Here is a 26,327-nt window from a genome sequence, read left to right on the forward strand (position 1 = left end):
AGGCGAGAGTGTTCTAGGCATATTTTGAATGGTCCAAAATCTATACATGCATTCACAGTCCTGCATTGGAATATATATATATATATATATTTATATTTAAAAAAAACATTTCCCCATTGGCTTTTACATCTTCTGTAAAGGAAGTAGAAGTGACAGCAAAATGCTCGTTTCAGTCAGGACTTGAAAATGGTGACCGTGCGGAAATTGTGCTTAGCTTTCTACTAAGTTATGTCACTTTTTTTTATTTTTTTTTCAAATTGATAAATAATTTATCTGACATTGATTCAAAAAATGTTCTAAAAAGGAATGTCCACTTTCTGCTAATGACCTTGCAGATTTTTTTAACAAGAAAATTATTCATCTTAGAGCAACTTTATTATCATCATATGATCCTTTACATATCCTAAATGAATATCAGACAGACGGCCTCAGAGCAGATATGATCTGGTCACATTTTGAACCTTTAGATTGGAATTCGTTTTGCACATTGTTAACTAAATATACAAAAAAGAACTGTCGGTTGGACAATTGTCCTCTGAATATTCTTAAAACTGCTCCATACACCTTTAAAGCTGACCTTTTTAATTGGACAACATGTTTATTAAGTAATGGTCAATTTCCAAATGAGTTAGGTCACATTTTAATCACGCCTATATTGAAAAACAACAAAGAATCTATTGCTTTAAAATCCAACTATCGGCCAATAGCCAGCATCCCGTTATTTACAAAAGTTATGGAAGGGACGGTTATTCCAATGTCACTTTTAAAATGTATCGCAGTAAATGATGGGAGAAAAAGACCCTCAAGGTCCATCCAGTCTGCCCAACAAGGTGGCCAGAGCCGTGCCCTCCACTCTGTGCAAGTCCCTGTTATCCCTGATTAAATACTGATTGTGAAGTTACCAGCATGCCAGTCGTAAAGGCAAAAAGGGGTCCTGCTTCAATAAAATATTTGCTTTGTATTTTGATTGTTCCTTACTCCTTGGACAACGTTGGACAAAAGAGTCTGAAAACAGTGCTTACTCCCTAGCCATTTTCTGTAAATGTTCTGGAAAGGATTATGTATTCATTTTATAGATGCTTCAATCATTTTGTACTTAGCGAAGCACCACAAAGTCAGCTTGTCTGACCTTCCACTGCTGATTTTCAACATTTCATGCTCTTCAGAAACCACAGTGATATGAGTATAGCTAAAGCCAGTGGCGTAGGAAGGGAGGGCAGACTGCCCCAAGGGCCATCTTGGTGGGTGCACCGGCACCTCTCCGCTCCCCCCACACTGCACTCACGCCCTCTCTTCCCCACCCCCCTGTGCATCTTTAAAATATTCACCAGCACAAGCAACTACTCTAGCCTGCTGCTCGCACAAGCCTGGCTCCCTCTGTAATCACTTCCGGGTTGCTGGGCGAGGAAGTGACATCAGAGGGAAAGCCAACGCCAGCACGAGCAGCAGGCCAGAGAAGTTGCTTGCGTTGGCGAAGATTTAAAGAGGTACAGAGATGGGATGGGAGGGCAAGAGTGTGGCATAAGGGCATGGAAGGAGCAGGTGGGGACAGAGAGGAGGTGGCGGTGGGGGGGGGGGGGCACTGCCCTGGGCGCTTCCTACCCTCGCTATGCCACTAAGTATAGCTTAACTAACCCTTCTTACCTGTACATATTCTGATTTGAGCCAGTGCTGAGTAGGTGTCCATTCTTCTTCCAGCTGACCACCGGTTTGGGGATCCCCGTGGTCTCACATGACAATGTGGTTTGGACGTTTACTGTCACTGTGATGTTGGTGGGTCCAGGTGCAATATATGGGGAGACTGAAGAAGAAGAAAAAATACTCATACGAGCCCCAAATAACATAAAGAAGATACTTTGTGCTGTACATTTACAGCCTAATTCTATATATAGGTCACAAACTTACTGTATTTTTTGGACCATAAGATGCACTTTTTCCACCCCAAAAAGTGGGTGCGTCTTAAGGACTGAATACACTGCATACCCCCCCCCCACCATGTACTTTTTTAGTGGTAGTGGTCTGGCGCGGTCTCCTGGCCGACTGCCTGCGTCTTGGAAGAGCGATGCAGAATGCAAGAGCAGGACCTTTACGCTTCCTGCCTGGTCGTGCCACTCTGTGATTGGCTGGCAGTCAGTTACTGACCGCCAGCGCAAGCAGCTTCTCTGGCCTGCTGCTCGTGCTGGCCTTGGCTTTCCCTCTGATGTCACTTCCTGGCCCAGCAACCCGGAAGTGATTACAGAGGGAGCCAGGCTGGCGCGAGCAGCAGGCTAGAGTAGTTGCTTGAGCTGGTGAAGATTTTAAAGATGAATGGTGGGGGGGGGGGGGTTAAAGGGAGGGCGTGAGTGCAGTGTGGAGGGAATGGAGAGGTGCCAGCACCCCCACCAAGATAGCGCTTGGGGCAGTCTGCCCTCCCTTACTACGTCACAGGTTGGTGCGTCTTATGGTCCGAAAAATACGGGTACATGCGGAAATTTGGGCATGTGCCCAGTTTCTGCACACAATAGGAGCTAACAATCAATTATCAGCACTAACTGGCATCAATTAAAATTTTTGTGCACATTTTTAGATGCCGGGATCCATGAATAAATTGTACATGCAGATTCAAAAAAGGAGGCACAGCCCTGGGCTGATTGGAGGTGTTCCTGGAACTTAGGCCCAGTTTTATAGAATAAGGGAGATCTGTATGCAATTTAGGCATGAGTATTTGCTCAAGGTTTCACTTGGGGTTAATCCTCACACCTAAAATTGAGCACAGATCTTGAACACTATTCTATAAATGGCACCCAATTCTGAGTGCTCTTTATAGAATAGCTCATAGCGCAAAATTTTATCAGCGGCATTTATAGAATTTTGGTCTTAGAATAGATATTTGCCCTTTTCTTTTTGATGCACTGCCATTTTAAGAAATATTTTACATTCACTGAAAGTTTTACAAAAATAAACAAACTCAGAAAGGAATAGAACAGGGGTGGGCAACGCCAGTCCTCGAGGGCAAGAATTCAGTCAGGTTTTCAGGATTTCCCCAATGAATACGCACTGAAAACAGTGCATGCAAATAGATCTCATGCATATTCATTGGGGAAATCCTGAAAACCCGACTGGATTGCGGCCCTCGAGGACCGGAGTTGCCCATCCCTGGAATAGAATTATAAAAATGCTGTATCAAATGTTGCCAAAAACAACCTAGAGAAAAAGTATTTCTTTCAGAAAAATCAATAGCTCTGTTCATAAATTATTGAGAACTAATTTTTTAAGCCCGTTACATTAACGGGTGCTAGAATAGATGTGCGTGTCTTTCTTTCTTTCTCTCTCTCTCTCCTTGGCTACTTTCTGTCTGTCTGTCTTTCTTTCTTTCTTTCTCTCTCTTTCCTCGGCTGTCCACCACCACCCCTTCCCTGCTCCTCCTGTCGAGCAGTAGGCCTTCTCCTTTCCTTTTACCTACCCCCTGTCCAGCAGTACCCCTTCCCTGCTTCCCTTGTCCAGCAGCAGCCCTTATCCCTTCATTTTACCTCCCCCCTATCCAGCAGCACCTCTTCCCTGCTCCCCCTGTCCAGCAGTAGGCCTTCTCCCTTCCTTTTACCCCCCCCTGTCCAGCAGCACCTCTTCCCTGCTTCCCCTGTCCAGAAGTAGGCTTTCTCCTTTCCCTGCTCCCCCTGTCCAGCATTCGCTAGCTCAGGCAGCCTCAGGGCTTTTGCTAGGCCGGCCCACCTTGCATTATCGAAGTGTTACATTTAACTTCAGATCTTTGCTGGTCAGCTTCCTGGGACTCTATTACACCTCCTCTATACATGTCCTAACCTACAGATATATTTGGTCAGGCATTTGGTCTAGAATTCTTTCTATAATTCACATGAATAATAATGAGGTGCCCATGTCTTATAAGCCTATCATACTGCGATCCTCTAATCCAGATGTCTCAATACCATTATTCTATAAAAAAATTTGATTTCATGATCGCTTTGGCTATCTATCATATTGCATGCAATTGGAAGGATAATTCTAGGCTTAGTTTCCACGAGTGGTGGAATCACCTCTGTGTTATCAAGAAATATGAGGAAATAACTGCATTCAAACAAAATAATATTGCTAGGTTTACCAAAATCTGGGCACCTCTTGATGAATTTTGCAAGGACTTGAATGTCAACCCCAATTAACTCCATTATGTTTATGACTTGAGAATTTGCAGCTTACTGTGTTGTTTCATTTTTACATTATTTGTATTTGAAAAATTTAAATAAAAATATGATTAAAAAAAAAAAAAAAAAGAAGATGGTCGACTCCATTAGGATCCACAGTATTGATGATTTCAGGACTATTGCAACTCTTTTTTTCTGGGCTTACCACAAGCAACCATCAAAGCCTTACAGCTAATACTGAACCAAGCTGCGAGTCTTTTGATATCAAGCTTTAGCCGTATTTCTCCACAGCTTTTTTCGCTGCAGCGGTTACTTAGTTTTTTTATAGGATTAAGTTCAAAATTATACTTTTGATTCACATTTCTATTTAAGCTCTGTTCTCAAAATCTATAGCTCAACTCATGCCTTATGGTCAGAAGAACCCAGAGGTTTCTCCATCCCTTTAGACACAAAAGTTCATTTTTGAAGAAACAAGGAATTGTTCCTTCTCCATAGCAGGACTATTGAGTGGAATAAGCTACCAAAGGAATACAGATGAATGATAGATATAATGGTATTAAAAAAAGAGTGAAAACCCTTTTAGTTGTAAAAGCCTTTGGTCTTCAAAGCAGCTTATAGTTTATAATAATGCATGCTACTGTGTTTCCCCGAAAATAAGCTCTACCCCAAAAATAAGCCCTTGCAGGATTTTCGGGGTAGGTCTTAATATAAGCCCTACCCCAAAAATAAGCCCTAGTCCTGGGATTCGCCAGCAGTTCCCCTTCCCTCCCTCCCATCCCTTGTACAGTAGAAACCTTGAGTGAGCACCACCCCCCACGAGCACCCACCCCCGCCACGCAGCCGAATGCCCATCCTTCCCTCCCTCCCCTCCGAACCCCGCCGACTGAGAACGAGCCCTGCATACCTCCCTAAGCAGCGTCGGGCCGGCAGCACTCTAAACAGCCTGCTTCGGCCTTGTCCGCCCGTGAATTCACTCTGCCGCGTTACTAACAGAGAGGAATAGTATGATGCTGTTTTGGATTAGATAAAATAGGTTTTGGGAGTTGAGTAGCACACTCAAATGGATAAGAACCTCACAGATGGGAAAGTTTTGATATAAAATCCAGCATTCTCTTTGGCCACTGTGAGGCTATTTTTATGTTCTTATGAAATAGAGATCATTTTGATAAAATTTAGTTTATTAAGTGAACCTGAGGGAAGTTTATGGATACAGGTTGGCAATTCTTGTTCTAATGGTTCATGTTTGTTTTATCTGTTTTATCAATGTTGACTGTTACACATCTAGATTTTGTAGATGTGCGATACAACTATAATAAATGAAATAAAAATGTGTTTACATTAATTTTCCACTGTTAGCTAAAACCATAATTTATAAAGTAAGACAAGTTATGTCAGTCTAATGCACACTGAACATTATTACTCAAATTAATGTATGAAACGTCCCAAAAATGAGGGAAAACCTCAAATGAACTGAAAATGTTGGCCCAGTGCTCATCCCTAGCTTTTGACTGTATATAGAATAGTAATGATTAGAAAAACACAATTACCATAGACCTGCAGATCAACTCGTCTACGTTCAGTTCCAGCTGCATTTGTAGCCATGCAGAGATAGCGGCCGGTGTCTGTGACATGCACTGAGTGAATGTGCAAGGATCCATTCTCAGAGACCTTGTACCTATGAAAAATTCCAGGACACTTATTGTACACTTGCACATTTTGTCGCCTTGATTCATTCATCTGGCAGTCATGCCAATAATACAGATGGGGGCAATTCGAGGGAAAGGGGAAAGGGATTGGGACTTGTATGCCACCTTGTTATAGTTATACAACCGCACTCAAAGCGGTTTACATACAGGTACTTCAAGCATTTCCCCTCTCTGTCCCGGTGGGCTTGCAGTCTATCTAATGTACCTGGGGCAGAGGAGGATTAAGTGGCTTGCCCAGGGTCACAAGGAGCAGCACAGGGCTTGAACCCACAACCTCAGGGTGCCGAGGCTTAAACTCTAACCACTGCCCCACACTCTAATGCAATATCAGAAGTGAGCCATGTATAGAATAATGAAGCCATTGTGACATCAGTGAGGAGGTTGGTTCTTAGCCATTGGTGGAATGAGGCATTATGACATCAGAGAAAGGGACTTGTATATCGCCTTTTTGTAGTTAAACCACACTCAAAGCGGCTTGCATACAGGTACTTCAAGCATTTTCCCTGTCTGTCCCGGTGGGCTCACAATCTATCTAATGTACCTGGGACAGAGGAGGATTAAGTGGCTTGCCCAGGGTCACAAGGAGCAGCACAGGGCTTGAACCCACAACCTCAGGGTGCTGAGGCTGTAGCTCTAACCACTACACCATGCTCTCCTCTTAGTAGGTGGCTCTGTTTACAGGCCCTGATGCTGTGTGGTGGGTGCCCAGATTCTATTTTAAAATAAATTCCATACAGTGCTTTGAATCTATCTCAGCTGTTAAGTGACGTCAATAAATGTGGGTTGGATCTTCTCTGCACGGTTTGGGCAAAGGGCGGATGGATCCATTAGAAAGTAGTGTTCCCATAATTAACTGGGCCTTTGGCGGGTTGAGTTAACAATTATATATAAATGAGCCCTAAGCACGCCGCCGCCATCTTGTAACAGAATAGACATATGAATGAGCGGTTTGGATGACAGCGGTAATGATAAAGATGGAGTTATGTTCTCAAAGTATAAATTTAGTTAATATTATGAGGGTAAAGATTTTAATATATATCTAATGTTTGATTTTACAGTGGATCCCTGACGAAGCTGAGGCGAAACATGTCGGGTCCTACCGCTTAAAGCTAAATCAAAGATACAGATAAGTGAAAGTTTAATTAAAAATTCAATATTCAATATTTAAAGATCAAATTAAGTAGTGTGAATTGAGAATGGAAAGTCACATAAATATAATGCTGTAAAACCTTTGACCAATGACGACTGGCGCAGTAAGCTCCCCAGAAAAATATGCGTATGGAAGGAGGAGCGGTGGTCCTGAGGTCTTTGGGAAATCAGCTGATATGAGGGTGATAAAGGAGAATTAATGAGGGGAGAATATCTTAAGAGTATATTTGTTTTGAACCAGTGTTGAATCTATGATAGGCATTCAATCAAAATTTGAATAAATTTGAAACTAGAGTAACCTAGGGTTGGCGTGTCTATGTGTCCAATTACACAAGCCATAGACCCTGGCATAACTGTGGTTGCTGTCGGCAGATTTTTTTTTTTTTTTCAAGTATCTTTATTAACATAATGTAACTCGCTCTTTCCCATGTATATCCTGTATTATACTATTGATATATACACAGTGATGTTCTATTTGTTACTTCTGTTCTATATATTTGTATTCTTATCTTAAAACCAATAAACCTTTTTGAACAAAAAAAAAAAAAAGTATCTTTATTAACAATTGCAAAGGGAACATTTTGGAGCACTTTTTGCAAGTAGTTGGACATTTTGGATTTATTTTTGGTGACATAATATTGAACAGTTGAGATTGTGATAGACAATAACAGTTCAGGAAGAACATATGGACATCTTAATATAAGTACAGCCCTTCACAATATAATTCTATTGACATCTTGATTGAAAAGGGTTGATCATTCTATTTGCAGAACTATTGTGCAGACATCAACTGTTCAATCTAATTGGGTGATTTCATGTTACTGATTAGACTATTACTATTCATGTGGAGAGGCATAATCCAAAAAAAGTCTAATCAGTAACATGAAATCACCCAATTTTGTTTTGGCCTAAGGCCTTAAATGTTGAAAGTAGAAGCAGGGAAAATGTCCATTATTTAAAAAAACGTCCAAAAGGAGTTTTTTTTTTTTTTATAATGGCCTGCCTCTACGTTCAGCTGTTTAAATGCCCAGACCACCACTAATATCTACACTAACAACATATAATCAACCTAAAAAAAGCCTAACTCCCAAACGCCCAAAACAAGAGCTTTTAGGCGAAAGAGGAGCCAGTCCTTCGCCTAAAAGCTGGATTCTGTAACCGGTGTCTGTCAAAAACACCACCAGTTACAGAATCCCCCCTCCCCCCCCTTCAATGATCGGGCCAGGAGAGAGCCCAAGGGGGATTTCCAGCAGGAGGGATTGGGCACCCTCCTGCCGGTTTCATTCGTGGAGGGTGGGAGGGTTTCCGCAGGAGGGATTGGGCACCTTGCTGTGATATGCTTAGCAGCCGTGTCTACAACAACCCAATTTTCTAACCGGCGTCTGTAACATGGATGACGGTTAGAGAATCTGGTTTACTTTAGGCGGTCTTAGGCCCGATTCTGTATAGGATGCCCGTTGGCTTCTGAAGCATCCTATACAGAACCCAGGCCTCGGTGTCTAGGGCTTGGAAGAGCAGAGGTAGGTAGACCTCTACTGGGGACCCTATTACTGGTGGATTCAGAGCCCTGTTGAAGGTTGGTACTTTTGAACTCCAGCAAGGTAACCCAAGAGACTCCTCTTAAAGATCCATCAAGGGACAAGACCACTGGGGTGCTATTGGCTATGGGGATCCATCAGTACCAGGAGTCCAGCAAAGTAAGAATCATTCCAGGTTGCTATCGGCACCAGGGGTCCAGCCAGAGCGAAGGCTCTGACCAGCAGAGAAGGATAGCTCTTGGGAGGACAGTGATCCTTAGAGCCTATGGAAAGCTTTCAGGAGACAGCAGGAGCAGGCCTAGCCAGTCTGAAAGCCCAGCAATCACCTGCCCAGGAAAGCTCAAGCAGAGGGTTGAGATTGAGGGACTGGATGAGGGTAGATGAGTAAGGACAGTAGGTGCACGGCCACGCCCACGCACTTTCTTAACTGAGAAGTTGGGAGGAGTTTACTCTGGACAACAAAACTAGTGCATGTAAATGTAGACAAATTGCACTTATTTTGACAACCATACAGCAGATACTGTTTATAACACACTGCATGAACTCATAAAAGGATCATTTTGTGCTGACTCCTGAAAGAGATAGAAAGCTATTTTGGTCTATTAAAGCAATAATTACCTTGCATTGTTTCCAGCAAGGATGACACCATCTTTTCGCCATGTTACTCTTGGAACTGGTACCCCCTTTACAATACACTCAAGCACTGCAGATTCATTTAGATGAGCAGTCACCGTCTGAGGTCCATCTTCTATGGCAGGGGCCACTGTACAGAAAAGAATGTTAGTTAAGATTAGTCCTAATGCTTATTCAAACTGTTTGACCAGATTATCACTGGTGCAAAATTTATTATTATATGCCTAGGAAAATATCAAATGTTGATTCGGGATGCATAAAATTCCTTACTTCGGGGGAAATTCTGAGCAAAATATTTTAAAATGCTGCACACAATATTTTTTTAAATTCTGAATTTCTCTATCATAAGGCCTAAAACCTTCTCAGGTTCCAGCCCCCCAGATTCCCTTTCTTACTCCAAATACAATTCTCTCACACAGCAAAACCCCTGTCCGCCTCAAAGTCTTCTCCTGCATGCAGTACCCCACCTTTGATTCTCCCTCCTTCCAGGCACACATTCTTTCTTCTCCCACCCTTGCAATCACTGTATCTCACCCCCAATCTTCTCAAGCTTGATCACACCCCCCACCAGAGGCACACTCACAGCTTGTTCTAACCCATCACCACCCCATGGCACAATGTCAGCTTTCTGTCACCTCTCCCATCCCCATGGCACATACTCTGCTTTCTCTATCACCCAATCAAATCCCAATACTCACCTTGCTCTGCCACTTGCCATCCCCCCAGCACACTTGCCTTGCTCTGCCTGCCCCTGCCTAGTCCCCATGGCGTACACTCATGTTACCCTGCCTGCTCCCTCCCCAATTCCCTTGACATACATTTTGCTTTGCCTACCCTCCCACCAATCTCCATGGCTCACTCCCACCTTGCACTGTGTGCCCACCAAACCCCAATGCATACTCACCTTGTTCTGCCTGCCCCTCTCTACTATACCCATGGCACATTCTCACCTTGCTCTGTCTGCCTCCATACCAACCTTAGATTTTAGCAAAGCCTTTGACAGTGTTCCACACAGTTGTTTAATAAATAAACTGAGTGCACTTAGTATGGGACCCAAAGTGAGGGACTGGATCAGGAATTGATTGAGTGGAAGACAGAGGGTTCTTGCAGTGGCGTGTGATGAGGGCTTTCAGGGGATTCAGTGAATCCCCAGCTCTACAGCCTTGTTTTTTTACATTTTATTTTTTTTTTAGTTAACTTTTTGCTTGATGCAGCTTGCTCAACCAATCCAACTGCACCAAACAAAAAGTAAACAACCCCCCCAAAAAGCAGGGCTCTTGAGCTAGGGATTATCTGAACCCCACCAAAGACTCTGAATTGAATTGAATTTGATTGGTTGAGCACCATCTGTCTGTTACTTGCTCAACCAATAAAATTCAGAGCAGTGCCCTCAGGGGGTAGGGTGAATCCCCTGAAGGCCCTGACCACTGGTAGTGGTCAATTGAGATTACTCTGAGGAAATGGATTTTTGCAGTGGTGTGCCTCAAGGTTCAGTTCTTGGGCCTGTTCTTTCTAACAATTTTGTGATATTGCTGAAGGGCTCTGTCAGGTAAAATTTGCCTCTCTCCAAAACCTACAATTCAGTAGACACTCTTGATGGTGTGAATAACATCAGGAAGGACCTGGTGAAGCTTTAAGAATGGTCTGATATTTGGCAGCTAAGATTTAATGCTATGAAGTGCAAGGTCATGCATTTGGGCTGCAAAAACCCAAGGGAACAGTACAGTTTAGGGGGTGAAGAACTTTTGTGCAGGACTTGAATGTGATAGTATGTGATGATCTTAAGGTGGGCAAATAGGTTGAAAAGGCAACAGCAAAAGCTAGAATGATGCTAGGGTGAATATTGTGTTGCTTTCAATGGAAGTTAAACCCAGATGTCTCAATCCATCCTCCTTTTTCTGGAGCCACATGGTAAAAGTAAAACCCAGATATCTTCACCTATCCTCCTTTTTGTGGAGCCATATGGTAACCCTACAAAGGAAGAGGAATGGCCAGTAGGAAAAAAGAGGTATTGATGCCCTTGTATAAGGCTGGTGAGATCTCATTTAGAATATTGTGTACAATTCTGGAGACTACACTAGAGGGAACAGGGTTTGCAGGAATCCCACGGGGACCCCACAGGGATCCCCCCCATGTCAACGGGACTCCCATGGAGACTCCCCAGCCCACAGGACTCCCACGGGGATGGAAATGGGGTTCCTGAGGCCTACCTAAATTCCATCAATGCAGTTGAAATTTTACGATGAGACTAGTTCGGCGCAGCGGTGGCGGGAACAGCCATGCTGAGCAATGAGCTCAGCACGTACACACACTGAGAGCCTTGCTTGCTGATTGGTTGGCTGGTTCACGTGCAAGGCTAAAGCAGGAAGACAGGGTGTATTTAGTGAGCCACCCAATCACCCTGAAGGCCCCGATATTGGCGACTGTGAGACTCTACTGACCCGAGGGAGAAGGTAGGAATCGAGCAATTCAATCGAGACCCAAGCCGAGGAGGACTTGAAAAATCAGAGGCAGGAGGATTCGGCAGCCAGCATTAGCATCAGCAAGCATAGCGGGCAGAAGGAGGTGCTTCACAAACACTCCAGCACCAGCAGTCAGGTAATTAACTTAAACACACAAGAAACTGTGGAATTGATGATCCTGATGAAATCTTTTTACTGTGTTTTATATTTTCATATTGTGTTTTATTTTTTAATTCATCTGCACCTTTTTCAAATAAAGATTTCATCAGGATCATCAATTCCACAGTTTCTTCTGTGTTTGCGCTGCTGTTTTCCTTGGAGAATCTCTTTGGTTCAGGTAATTAACTTATAGTAAGGACAGGGGAATACTGGAGCCGAAAAAAGAGCTGAGCATGCCTGGTAGTCTTCAAACTCTTCTTTATTGAGAATTAATGAATGAAATGCAAGGCACTATGGGGACAGGCAATTTTTATGGGGGATGGGCATGGACGGAGGGGATTCCTCATGAGGATGGGCATGGACAGAGGGGATTCCTTGCAGGGACGGAGGGGATTCTGGCAGAGACAGGTGGAATTTATGTCCCCGTGCAACTCTTTAGACTGCACCTTCAAAAAGAGTGTTCTTAGTTTCCCCAATTTTCGTAGCTCGTTATTGATTCTTTTTTTTTTTTTTAAATAAATCTCTATTCGTTTTCAAAAATTACAACAAGTGTACAATAATCCATCAGAAATATATTAATCAATCACTTGATAATCTTATTTGTAATCTTCCAAATACATAAATATAAAAAAAATCCCACCCCTCTCTCCCATATACTAATAATTAACAATTATCAATTATTATCATTCATACTCCCACCCTCCCTCTATCTTGTCCAATACTGATTGATTCTGTAGCATGTATGTTATTTTCCTGAAAACTTCTGTGTACGTATCCTTGTAATCGGATCTGGGCTCCTGGAGAGGACGGACTATAAAACTAATTAAATACATAAAGAGGATGGAGTCGGTCCAGAGGAAGTCTACTAAAATGGTTGATGGTCTTCATCATAAGGCATATGAGGATAGACTTAAAGAGCCTAATATGTATACTTTGGAGGAAAGGCAGAAGAGGAGAGATATGAAGACATTTAAATACCTATGTAGCATAAAGGCGCATGAGACCAGTCTCTTCATTTCAAAGGAAACTCTAGAATGAGAAGGCATAGGATGAAGTTAAGAGATGATAGGCTCATGAGTAATCTAAGAGAATACTTTTATACAGAAAGGGTGGTAGGTGCATGGAACAGTCTCCAGGTAGAGGTGATAGAGTCAAAGGCTGTGTCTGAATTCAAGAGAGCATGGGACAGGAACATGTGATCTCTTAGGGAAAGGAGATAGTGGATGCTGCGGATGGGTGGACTGGATGGGCCATTTGGCCTTTATCTGCTGTCGTGTTTCAATGTAACCTCCATTGCATGCTCTCACCTTGGATCTGCCTATCCTGCCTAAATCACATTGTACACTTTGTTGTTCTGTCTCCACCCCATCCCCATGGCACACACTCACTTTGCTCTTCCCCCCTCCATCTTCTTGAACACTCATCTTGTTTTGCCCCATCCCAAGCCCTGTGGCACACTCATTTTGCTCTGTCCCTATGTCAATCCCCATGGCACACTTACCTTACTGTGCCCCAACCCCAATCCCCATGACATGTGCCAGTTGCTCTGCCCCTATCCAAATCACCATGGCACACTCAGGTTGCTCTGCACTCCCCCCCCCCCTCCACTGTCATTGCACTCAGCCAGTATCAGGTCTCTCTTTATTTTCTCCCTCACCCATAGATAACATGTAGTGAGAAGAGAAGAAGCAAATGGCTGAATCTCTTCTTCTGTCAGCCTAGATCCAAATATTTATGTGAACCATCTAGGCCTCTGTACAGCCCTGTGGTTTGCATAAATTCAGGTCTTGGCCAACAGAGAAGAAGTAGCCTGATGTGCAACTGTTCACGTCCTCCTCCTTCTCCTTCCATGCAATCTCTGCGGGAGGAGGAGGAAAGAGATTGAGGAGAGACCTGATGCTTGTGCTTTCGCATAATTCTGCACAGCTAGGACAGAATTCTGCGGGTTCTGCAAAGGTAGGGGATTTTACACAAATTCTGCACTGCACAGTTGCGCAGAATTCCTCCAGGAATAATTCCTAAATAATCATATAATTCATATTTAAAAGGCATAATACTCTGTTCTAGATCATCTACCCAACAAGAAATTCTGGATCAAATTCATAAATAGTGAGTGAACCCTCATATGATTCAAGCTAATTGCATGCATTTTACCATTTACAGTCAGCACAAACTCCCTGGTAGTCATTCCTGCGATGTTACTGGCCACGCAGGTGTAGCTTGCTGTATCTTCCAGCTCTGCATTATTGATCTGCAAATATCGGCCGCTGGACAGGATGCGGACTCGTGGAGTAGCCTTAAGGAAACAGGTGATCAATGAATGCACAAGTTCAGATGCACTGCAGATATAGACAGATCAGATCGTTCTTGCCCCACATTGAATATTTGGGGATAATTCTTCCTGTAGCAGGCTGAATATTGACCGGATAGGAACTGCCTTATTTTGTTCAGCATTTGAGGATATTGTAAGAATTTATTTGATTTTATTTATTGTAAACTATTGTGATGTTTTTTTTTTTTAATAGCGATAATAGAATTGGATTCCAACACAAATAGGAAATACAAAGCGAAGAACCTGCTGAGTTAAAACCACTTTCTTACAGTATGAGAATTTTGCATTTTTTCTAAGGACCGGACTAGCCTAAGATCTCAGATACGCTCTCTCTCTATATATATATATCTGTACAGATAGAATACAGCGAGGTCCTCCAAGAGGAGCTCCCGATACCTGTAATGGCTCTCCATCTCTCAGCCATGTGATTGTTGGAGGTGGGAAAGCATCAGATTTGCATTCCAGGATAACCTGCCCATTTTTCAGTACTGTGACATCCTGAGGCCCACTTGTGCCATCAATGTTTGGAGGTACTAAGGAAAGAAATATCATGGAAAATGTTTAAACCTGGCATGCCCATTTTTGCAAATACATATACTGTCTTGTAAAAATTGAAGACCCATTTGTATAGGTTAGAAATGACTTCTTAAAAGCTTCATCAAAGGCAAGAATATTAGCTTCCATGAGCTTTATGAAACATTATCAAGCAGCAGTTTCCTCTGGCTCCCTTGGTCCTCCAATTCAACAGGAAGCAGGGCTGTGATCCTGGAACCATAAGCCTCCATTTAGATATTCCCAGAAATGTTTTTCCCTAGTTTATCTTTCCCCATTTCTACCAGTCAATGTTTCTAAATTAGTCATTGTAGAAAGAAACTTGGAATGTCAAAATCTGTGCGTCCTAATCCAGTCAGTAGGCATCGACTCCCCTCCCCTCCTCTGAAGACTGTGAATACTGCCTGCACAGAATTTCCAGACCCAACTGTTTGAGTAGAAGACCTAAATCAAAGATTAAACCAGAGACCTTCTAATAAATGATGCACAGTACTTCCACTGGTAGTGAATCTTTTAATAGTGCAGGGTGGCTGGAATTGTGCAGGATGGTTACCCGAATTTCTGACATCAGTAGTTGTTACAGAACATTTAGAGGACTTTTTTACTAAGCTGTGGCTAAAAAGTGGCCTTAAAATGAGGAAAAGACCTGGATGATTTTCCATTTTCCGATTTACTAGCCATGCACTAACGTTGCCATTAGCACATGGCAATTAATAAAAATTAGTGAATGAGCTTTACCATCAACTATTTTGTAGGCAATAAGGGCCATATTCTTTAAATGGTGCCCTACCGCTAACTTAATTGTTTTAATTAGCTTTTAATTGGTGCGGTGATTGGCTGTGCCATTTAAAACCAATTGAAAACGTGTTTAAGAAAAGTAGGAGCTGGGAGGCATCTACAAAATAGACACTGGAATCACGTCTACAGCAGGATGCCTAATGGCGCCTTAGGCCTAAGTGGGTGTGGATGGGACTTAGGCACCAAAGAACTTGGGCCTCTGCAACGTAGGCCAGTAAAACCCTGAACTACACTGCGGGCGCCTAAGTTTTCCGGTAGGGTGCCGTTAGCCATGATTCTTTAAACGGCACCTAAGCATGACTGACACACAGCCGGTGCCGTTTTTGTAGGCGGCTGCCTATTTAGGCACTGTTTATATAATCTGGCCCGAAAGGCTCACATGCCAATATGCATTAATGTAGCTGTGCTAACTGATTAGTATAAACACGCCCACTCTCTGCCCCCCAGAAACACCCCCTCAGCAAAAAAATAAATTGTATTTTTTAGCATGCTGGTAGCTTGCACACGTATCAAAAGGACATGGGATGCCCCTTTTTCAGTTTCTTCCAGAAGGAAGGAGGATCTAGAACAGGGGTGTCAAAGTCCCTCCTTGAGGGCCGCAATCCAGTCAGGTTTTCAGGATTTGCCCAATGACTATGCATTGAAAACAGTGCATGCACATAGATCTCATGCATATTCATTAGGGAAATCCTGAAAACCCGACTGGATTGCGGCCCTCAAGGAGGGACTTTGAGACTCCTGATCTAGAAGAAGGGTTTGTTTTGGTTTCTTTATTTTCCATTGGCCGTGAGTACGCTCTGGGAAGACTGTAAATAGTGTGCTGGGCTACCTTTGGGCTTGGCTGAAGAACTGTTTGTCTCTGGGACCGAGTGTGTGCTCCTGTGAGAACGCTGTGTAAAACTAGTGCTTTCTGGATTTGTTGTGTGCAGTCAGCCATTGTGAGACCGAAGTGTGTACAATCGGAGTGGGGACAGTTCCTGGACCAACCTGGAGGAACCACTGCTATTGCTATTTATCTCCCAGCTAAGTACTTGGCTTTTTTGTGGGTTTTTTGTCTTTTTTGTTTTGTGCACTTTTTTGTTTAACGTTGTGTCACACTGCTGTGTGACTCTACACTGGTGATTACATCTTACTCTACTGTCAGGTGGAGTTCAGGGTTTTCTCAGATTGTGTATGAATTTTTTTACTGAATCCCCTACCTGACATGTCAGAGGAGCCAATGATTAAAGACATGTTGCCTTATTGGCTAAAAGTACCTGACTTGTAATTATATATTCAGTCAGTGTGTCTGAGGCTCATTTGATTATTTTTTTATTTAAAGTGACAGTTCACAGGGTAGTGACTTTTTTGTCTATGTAGTATATACCTAAAAGTAAAAAATTGACAAAAATTCCTGTATAATTTTTGGGATCTAGAATCCTGATATGGCAAGCAGAGGAAGGGAACTGTTGTATGCGTGTGGTGGATACCTGGATTGCGCTTCCAGAGAGCGTAATAGGGCAGAGTACGGTACTGGGGTTCAAGAAAGGATTGGACAATTTCCTGTTGGAAAAGGGGATAGAGGGGTATAGATAGCGGATTACTGCACAGGTCCTGGACCCGTTGGGCTGCCGCATGAGCAGACTGCTAGGCACGATGGACCTCAGGTCTGACCCAGTGGAGGCATTGCTTATGTTCTTATGAAAACCCTTCCCCTTCTTTCACAACCCATCTTAAGTATAATACTCTGCGGTACATTGTTATAACAGTCTTTGTTTTTTGGCCTCCTTAGGCTCTGACCATAAATACAAGGAGAAAGCTCTTCACGCCTTGCACTACTTTCATTATAAGCAATTTGGTCTCATGCATATTTAATGTTGATATCCTGAAAACCTGACTGGTTAATTGCGTCCTGAGGGTTGAGAACCCTTACAAGTAGCCGTATAGACCCAGAAATTCTATAGACTTTGTAATATCCTAGCCTAGCTAGTATAAGAGGTCAGGGAGTGATTCCAGATATGACTAAAGCAACTTAGGCTCTGCCCTATTGGGTTCCTGAAGGAACGGGGAACCCTCTACATTCCTTCTGAAAAACTATTTTCCAGCAAGGTGACCTGAACCATTTCCAGTCACTGGTGGTCTAGGAATGTCTACTGGGATGAAAGAGGCTTTATCATTTACATCTTCAGGTTTCCTGAGGGTCCAAATACAACTCAGATAGCCTTGAATTTGCCTGGTAAAAATGAAGGAGTGTGGAAAACTCTTTATAGCCTCCTGGAGAGTTCTGGTCCTGGGCCTAGTCCCAGCCAAATGAATACTGCTTAGGTATAAGGGAGTATCTCTATTCTGGGTACACAATGGGCAGCTGCCTTCCAACCCCACTTTACAATAGGAACCCCAAAATAGATAACTAACTTTCCAGTTATTCCCTAGCTTAGGAAACTTCACATGATGCAACTTCCTCAGTATTCTAGGGAAACTTCCTCCTCCTTTCACATACTCTGAACAGTCTAAGTTAGTCTCCTAACTTACCATGCACTCTTACCAGATACTCCTTATCATCATCACCCGCTGGACTTGATGCCAAGCACGTGTATCTTCCTGTGTCTTCCACCTACAGAAGCAACACCAGTCCGCTTTAGTTAAGTCCTTGCCCACTAGCATTTGTCAGCATGGTTTGATTGCTTGATGCGATTGCTTTGTTCAGGCCATTACAGAGTGCTCTATGGACTAGATTCACTAAGCCCATCAATTGCGATCGTGTACTGACCCGATTTTCCTCCGACCCGATTCACTAACCTCTGTGCTGATCATCCGCGTATTCAAACGAGGGGGAACGGCATGCAAAGTAGGAGGGACATGATTCACAAAACAATTTCAGGAACACCGACTGGGCTGCCTGATCAAGAAATCAAGCAACTGTTGAGGACCAGTCGCTTGTGCAAAAACCCTGCTCTCTGCCCCGACTCCATGGTTTTAACCCGTGGTGCAGCCCTGCTTTCAACCCGCGGGTTAAAACCATGGGCTCGTGAAAGTTTCCAGCTCTAAAAAAAAAAAAAGTTTCCAGCTCTTTCTTCGCGGTGAGCATGTGCAGACCATCTACAAGTAAAGAAGATGGTCTGTGCATGCTCAAGGATCGCTCTCCAGTGATCCGTGCGGTTGGTGGGCAGCGTGCCTCGTTTGCATCGCCCCCATTTGTGAATCAGTCGGCCTGCCTCGGATCGGTCGGGATCGGGAAGGTTAGTGAATCTAGGCCTATCTCTCTAATTATTGAGAACATCAACTTATATATATCCAGAGGGAACTAGCAGAGGAATTTACCAGTCTTTATTCAGTTTACAAAATGAAAATGAAACACAACATAGTAACAAGAAAACTCAAACCTTAAAACTTGTCTAAGAAGGCTCACAGAACCCACCAAAATATAAAAGAGCCCTGATTATGCCACCCATTCAAATTCACCCCCATCATTCTACCAGAAAGCCAGTCAATCTGAATCCAACGCCATCCTTCATTACCTCCTTCCACAAACATATAGGTCACTAAAATCAGTCTTTTTTATCACCATCCATGGTAATATTAGCTCAGATGCTCACAGAATTCCTGAGTGTTGGAGCTAATACCGCTGTGGCCGGCGATAAAAAAAAAACCTAACACAGCTTCATAAAAAGGGGGGGAGGGGATGTTAAATCCAACATGCCTACAAATGCCTATATCATCAAATATTGCTTGTATACAATGGACAAAACAGAGACTATCCAACATCATTGCTATGAAAAGTTTCTAGAAGCTCAAGAACATAACAACATACGTGGGAGTCAAATATGTCTGTGTGATAGTCAATCATGTTTAAATTTTCTTCTCTGCTTTTCAGTCAGAATTACTGCAAAGCCACTGATTATAATGCTACATTATAGGGTTCATTTTCAAAGCGCTTAGATACACAGAGGGCCAATAGTACTTTGTGTGTCTAAATGCTTTGGAAAAGAACCTCTATATCTACATTAAGGATCCAATATTCAGACCACGGAAGGCAGCTCAGTTATCTCCTGCAGTTAGCAGTGAACTCAGAAACTCAATGCTGGGCCATATCCAGTAATGGGCATTGACTTTTTGGAAGGGGAAGGGGTTTAGCCACTTTTGACACAGCTGGATTAGCCGATATTCATTGATTGACCGGCTAAGTTATAGTGGCCAAAGACGGACCTGCTATTTATGTGGGTCTATCTGGCCGCTAAACCTAGCCAATCAGCCAATGAATATTGGCACTAATCAGCTAAGTGCTAATATTCAGTGGCCATCTCACACATATATTAGTGCTTAGGTGGCTAAATGCTATTTAACTGCCTAGGAGCTGTTCCTGGCCAGTTAAATAGCATTGAATACCAGACAGAAAGACATTATTGCATGCATTTGTAATTGTTGAAAAGGTGTGAATTCCTTGCCTGAGTACTTGCAATTCTTAGCATCTCCCCCCCTCGGAGGACATGCATGGCATCAGTTTGTGGAAGGGGCCGTCCATCCTTCAGCCAGGCTATTTTAGGGGGTGGGATACCACTTGTAACACAAAAAAGTTCCAAAGGATTATTGACAATCACGGATATTTCTTCAGGCTGATCAGACCCATTTATATGAGGGGGCTCTGCAAATCAGACAAAAAAAAGTGTTTTATTAATCTCCAGTGGGCAGAAGCAAATCACCTAATAAATACACTGTGGACAAAGGATGTCTTTTATATGGCAAAGCATTCAGTTAATGAATACGTTGGCAGGGCCTCTCGGGTATATAAATTTTTTTTTTTTTTAATAATTCTTTATTCATTTTTTCCATCTTTCAACAAGTGTACAATACACATATTAACAATTAACAATCACTTGAAAATCTTATCAGCAATGTCTTTATATAAATCATAATCCCTCCTCCCCCTTCCCTCCCTCCCTGATATTAATTTCCAAATAACTCTCCAATACCCTCCCACCCCCCTTCTACTCTAAAATGGTGTATCCTTCACAGAAAACATGCTAATGGCTTCCAAATTTTAATAAAGTTTCTATAATTTCCTTTTTGTACTGCTATTAATCTTTCCATTTTATACAGATGACATAATGAGTTCCACCAAAAATTTAAACTAAACCTACTGTGGTCTTTCCAATTATTAGTAATATGTTGAATGGCAACTCCTGTCATAATCAATAAAAGTTTATTGTTACATGATGATATCTGACTCTTTCTCCTCATAGACATATAAATATATAATTTTTTAAGAACTGCCTACTAGTTAAAACCATAAACGGAGACAGTCCAGCCTACCTGAACAACTGCCTAATACTAACTACCAAAACCAGACACAGGAGAACCCACACTCCCCAATCAGAGACGTCAAATGAAAAAAACTATAAGATGGCCTTCTAGCCACACAAGCAGCAAAACTAGACTATCAACTCTCCAATTTACTGATAACGACCCTAGACTATAAATCGTTCCGAAAAGAAATAAAAACCCTGCTCTTCAAGAAATCCTTGACGACAAACTAACACCGCAAGACTCGTCCCAATTCTCTGAAGCAACCCGCTCTAATCTTCAATTCCTCTGGAAATGGCCAGATAACTCCTTTTGTAATCTGCCTTGAACTGCAAAGTAATGGCAGAATAGAAATCACTAATGTAATGTAATAACTGTCTACATTTTAAGTTTCAAGTTTCTTTATTTTTGATATGCCGTCTATCAAAACAAGTGTCTAGACGGTGTACAATATAAAAAGATTGTAAGGGGCAATTAAAATAGGTAAATGATTTAAAGGGGTTTTAACAATTTAGATATTGGGCAAGTAACTGAACTACATATCCAAGAACCTCAGCTCAGTCACTGTCTACCGTTCATTATTTGGCCTTACGTAAGTCAACTGACCTCTTGGTTTTGGCATGAAAACTGTAAACTCTATCAGGCAGCAATCTAGTAACTGTGACTTTACTTTGAATACCAAACTGTGCTTATTTCTTAAATGCTAAGGTAGCTAGCTATTCCACCTTGAATAAGAACGTTCAATAAAGTTATACTGTAGCCAAAGTGCCATGTGACCAATTAGGAAACAAAGCTTCATTCATCTCCCAAGTGGATGAGCTGGAAAAGTGGGAAACTCATGGTGGTACTGTTATTCTGCCAACACAGCCAATGCAGAGCCATTAAAACTTGAAAAAGCTGCACCTTCTTGTTTTTTGATATTATATATAACCGTAGGGTTGTATTGAGCTATCTTCTCAAGTGACTTCTTCTTAGTCTTTTCCCTCTTTCCTGGGAAGCCATATCAATCAAATCTGATGGATCAAGAACTTACAACTGCTTTCTTCTACAGTAAATCTGAGTATAGTTATTTAATCATTTGAAGTTACAAGGGTTGTTTTTCATTGTGTTTCTTGTATTAGTCCAACACATGGGTCAAAGCGGTTTACAAATTAAAAACATGAAAGGAAGAAAGGAATTCTAAAATAAAATAGGAGAGAGACGCACTCACAGCTAAGTATGAAAAAAAGACAAAACAATGTAAACCATCATAACTAAAAAAATTAAAAAGAAATTAAAACATAACTACAGCTACATTTAAAAGTACAAGTCTCTTGGGTAAATCCCTGCCTCCCCCCCCCCCCTGTTCCCCAAGCTGTGATCCAACAAGGATTAAGGAGTCTGGGGAATAATCAAATTTTGCCTCTTTCCTTGAGAAACAAACTTACCCAACACCTTCAAGATAAAATGTTTGCTGACTTCCCCAGCCTCATTGGAGGCTACACATGTATATCGACCCACATCTTCCATCTCTGCCTTTGAAATCTGAAGAACCATTCCCTCGTTATTCACAGTCAGATGGGCTTTGGGTTCTAGGGACTGCCCATTTTTAAGCCATGACATGTTGGGAGTAGGGGTACCAATGGTAAGGCACAGTAGAGAGGCTGGATTTCCTTTCACGATAGTCACTTCTTCTGTCCCGCCTGCACTGTCCATACTTGGTGGCACTACAGAACATAGAAAAGAAGGGATGATCATAATGAGAAATCATATTTGTTTTCAAAGTTTCCATACTCAGGGCCAATGCAAAGGTACTGGGTGCCTTAGGTGTACTTCATCCTTAGCACCCCTGCCCCCCCCCCTGCACTTGCATTACTTTTTAGGCCCTTATTTCACACCTCCCCCATTAAATTTTGTTTTTTGTGCATACATGAATGAATGTCCCGTCTTTCTTCCATTTATAATTAAGTATTGATGGATCTTTGAGTTTGTATGATTGTCAGGATTTATTGTTTTATTTTGCCAGCAGTTGCTCTTTCATCTCTCTTCCTCCCATCCCCACCCCAAACCTGAAGCTGAAAAAAACTGCCTAGTTTTGCCTAATGGTTGGGCCAGCAGTGCCTTCACTATCTACTATTCTGGGCAGGATACAAGCAAATACACTACGATTCCTGAACTTTCCCAAGTCTCCGCTTATCTCTTCAATTGATATGGTTAAAAGATACTTTGAAGATTCCAGCCTATACAAGGCTCAATATATAATGAACCCCAAGAAAGCTAATGACCCTATTTATCAGGGCAAGGAGGGTATGAACGTTACATCCTTCTTGGAATTCTCTTTGGAAATTGTTACACAGAGAGCAACAATGGTTATAATTTTTGTACTGGAGCATGACCATAATAATATTCTCAGAGGTTTCTACCACAGCCTGAAGCGCTAAATGCTCCGACGTTCATAGGAATTCTATGAGCATTGGAGCAGCATCGGAAAATTTAGCACTCCGGGCTGCAGGAGAAACCTCTGCTGCGGCTTAGTAAAAAAAAAGGGGGGAGGGGTTATTAATAAAATGCTGACACCCACTTGCTCAATATTGTCCTATAAGCTTTTAGCCAAAGAAAAATGAGAGTAGGCACTGGTTTCGTAAAATCATCCCTGAGATTCTTCTGTAAATCATCAAAAAGAGTAGAAGTAGAAAGAAAGGAGTAGAAATAATTCGATTTGGTCTTTGCCCCAAAAGTGTGCTAAAATTATCATATTATGTAGACAAAGTCCGTCTGATTTTAGTCCCTACTACCAAAAGCTCCATTGGTTACCATTCGAGGCTAGAGTTTTGCTTAAATTTGGTTGTAAGTGTTTTAAAGCTTTATTTGGACTGATTCCAACCTACCTCTCTTCCCACTTTGAATTTTATAATTCAAACAAGAATACATGAAGAACTTGTGGGTTTATGTTTCCGTCAGTAAAAGCATGCCGCAGCAAGAGATTCTTGGGAAAAACCCTTGCATTTCAGGCTAGCGTAATGAATTCATGTTGGAATGCTCTAATTCCTCAAGCTCAGTCTTATCTATTTCGTAAAATTCTTAAAACTTATCTGTTTGAAAAATACTTGACTTAATTGTATTTTCCGAGAAACATTTGATGCTATGCTTGTAACTCATTGTTTGTTCAACTGTTTTTGCTGTGAACCGCCTTGAACTGAAGGTCTGGCGGTATATAAGAATAAATTATTATTATAATTAGAGCACCAAAGCTGTTCATGCATCATCCTATAATGTCTACCCAAGACAATATAAAGAGTGGCTTTAAAATTCTCTCATGTCAGAAAGCTTAGATTACACAAAAACTTAAGGTTGCAAATGTAACTCAACAATGGAATGTGAATAATTTTTCCATACAGGAGCTAACCAAAGCAAACTTACCAAACACTTGTAGGTTGTAGAGTTTATTGTCCACGCCAGCTCTACTGGAAGCCACACATGTGTACGTGCCAACATCAGACACCTGAGCCCTCACAATTCTGTAAAAGACCATCACAATCAGCTGAGTTTTGGTTTTGTTTTTTTTTTTTTTCCCATTATTTTTTATTTTCAAATTTTACATAAAGTGTACAAAATATTAAAATACATTTGATAAATACATAGTATCACTTTTATATCTAATACATCATATATCTAAATATAATTTTCCCCCTCACCCTCCCCCCACCCTTTTATTACTTTTCATATAATATTTTTAATTTTCAAATTTTACATAAAATGTACAAAATATTAAATTACAATTGATAAATACACAATATCATTTTTGTATCTAATACATCATATTCTAAATATATTTTTATCCCTTCTCCTTCCTCCCACCCTTCTATTACTTTTCATTCATACATTACATATTGTATAACATATTATAACATATTATGTATAATTTATTTTCATTACCCCCCCTCTATGTGCGTCACAAAAAAGATATTTAAAAGAAGAAAAGAAGAAGAAAAATCCTACTATTTATTCATTGCAGTATTTTGTCAGTGGCCCCCATATTTTTATAAATTTAGTATATGTCCCTCTTTGTATTGCTATTGTTCTTTCCATTTTAAATATATGACATATTGTATTCCACCAAAATGTATAATTTAGGTTATTATAATTCTTCCAATTATTAGTTATATGCTGAATGGCAACCCCAGTCATTATTAATAAAAGCTTGTTATTTTCTGGTGAAATTTGACTTTTTTTCCTCATCATCATTCCAAATAATATCGTATCATATGATATTGCTATATGATTTTCCATCAATTTATTAATTTGTGGCCAAATTGAATTCCAAAAACTTTTAATGTAGGGACAATGATATAATAAGTGATCTAATGTCCCTGGTTCCATATTACAGTGCCAGCATTTATTGGACTTAGAACTGTCTAATTTTTGCAAACGTGTAGGGGTCCAAAAAGCTCTATGTAATAAAAAGAACCAAGTTTGTCTCATAGACGCTGACACTGTACATCTCATTCTCCAAGACCAAATTAGTGGCCATTGAGATGCATTAATTTGATGCTTAATCTCAATGCTCCAAATATCTCTTAGACCATTTTTTGGTTTTTTATTCAAATATCCAGATATTAATTTATACCACAATGCGGCTTGATGTCCTAGGAAGTCTGCTTGAAAACATAAGAACTTTAAACTATATTGATTATTCAATGTTTTCCATTCAGGGAACCCAACCTGAATGGCCTGCTTCAATTGCAACCATTTAAAACTTTGTGTTTTATTAAGACCAAATCTATGTTGCAATTGTGAAAAATCTAGCAGTTTACCTTCTGAAATAACGTCATCCAAAGATCTAATGCCTGCAATAATCCAGTTCTTCCAAAGGATTTGAGCTCCGCCAATTTTGATCTTGGAGTTTATCCATAGAGATTGATTAGTTGATTTGTTTATTGGGATAGGTTTAATACCACGTGGATCCCTTTGCTTCAGTGTAGACGAAGGGCCGTTGAAAAGTTCTTAGCCCAGCCAAGAAGAGAATGATGTGGAGCCATGAAACTTACAAGTTATTCCACACTTTTTGTTTCGTTTCATATCATTGAAATGGAAAGTGTAGAATAACTTGTAAATTTCAAGGCTCCACATCATTCTCTTGGCTGGGCTGAGAACTTTTCAGCGGCCCCTGTATATGGAGATACTAGATTAACTAACATCGAAAACAGAGTACTTCTGTTCCGATCTGAAGAAAAAAAAGGGGTGTATGTTGATTTAATATAAATATGATAGCAAATCTTGCTGGTTCTACAAACATGTGATCTGGTACTAAGAACCCTTATAATTTAGCTAGCTTACCCGTCTTTTATCAGGCTGCGCTGGAGGTTTTTAGCGCAGGCCATCAAGATAAGTGCTCCGACGTGCAGCTTGATAATGCACGCTGCCTCAGAAGAAGGTATGAAGATTAGAAAACTGAAGCAGACCTTGTTATCCAAGAAAGGGACTTGGGGGTAATGGTGGAAATGACAATGAAGCCGATGGCACAGTGCGCAGCGGCCGCTAAGAAAGCAAATAGAATGCTAGGTATAATCAAGAAGGGTATTACAACCAGGACGAAAGAAGTT

At 41.4% G+C, this 26,327-nt stretch overlaps 1 protein-coding gene across 2 annotated transcripts in view; it reads right to left on the bottom strand.

Annotated features, from left to right (window-relative positions):
* The window catches only part of HMCN1 (hemicentin 1), a 461,110-nt gene that overhangs the window by 106,229 nt on the left and 328,554 nt on the right, over positions 1–26,327 (bottom strand). For both annotated transcript variants that reach the window (XM_033960229.1, XM_033960228.1), the window contains exons 67-75: positions 24,145–24,242; positions 22,173–22,451; positions 19,890–20,086; positions 17,977–18,058; positions 14,512–14,648; positions 13,938–14,079; positions 9,148–9,292; positions 5,684–5,811; positions 1,645–1,801 (exon numbers count right to left, since the gene is read on the bottom strand). In XM_033960229.1, coding sequence (XP_033816120.1) covers positions 1,645–1,801; positions 5,684–5,811; positions 9,148–9,292; positions 13,938–14,079; positions 14,512–14,648; positions 17,977–18,058; positions 19,890–20,086; positions 22,173–22,451; positions 24,145–24,242 — 1,365 coding nt within the window. The remainder of the gene's footprint in view (positions 1–1,644; positions 1,802–5,683; positions 5,812–9,147; positions 9,293–13,937; positions 14,080–14,511; positions 14,649–17,976; positions 18,059–19,889; positions 20,087–22,172; positions 22,452–24,144; positions 24,243–26,327) is intronic.

The sequence above is a fragment of the Geotrypetes seraphini genome, chromosome 10 (genome assembly GCF_902459505.1).
Source record: "Geotrypetes seraphini chromosome 10, aGeoSer1.1, whole genome shotgun sequence".
Taxonomy (NCBI): domain Eukaryota; kingdom Metazoa; phylum Chordata; class Amphibia; order Gymnophiona; family Dermophiidae; genus Geotrypetes; species Geotrypetes seraphini.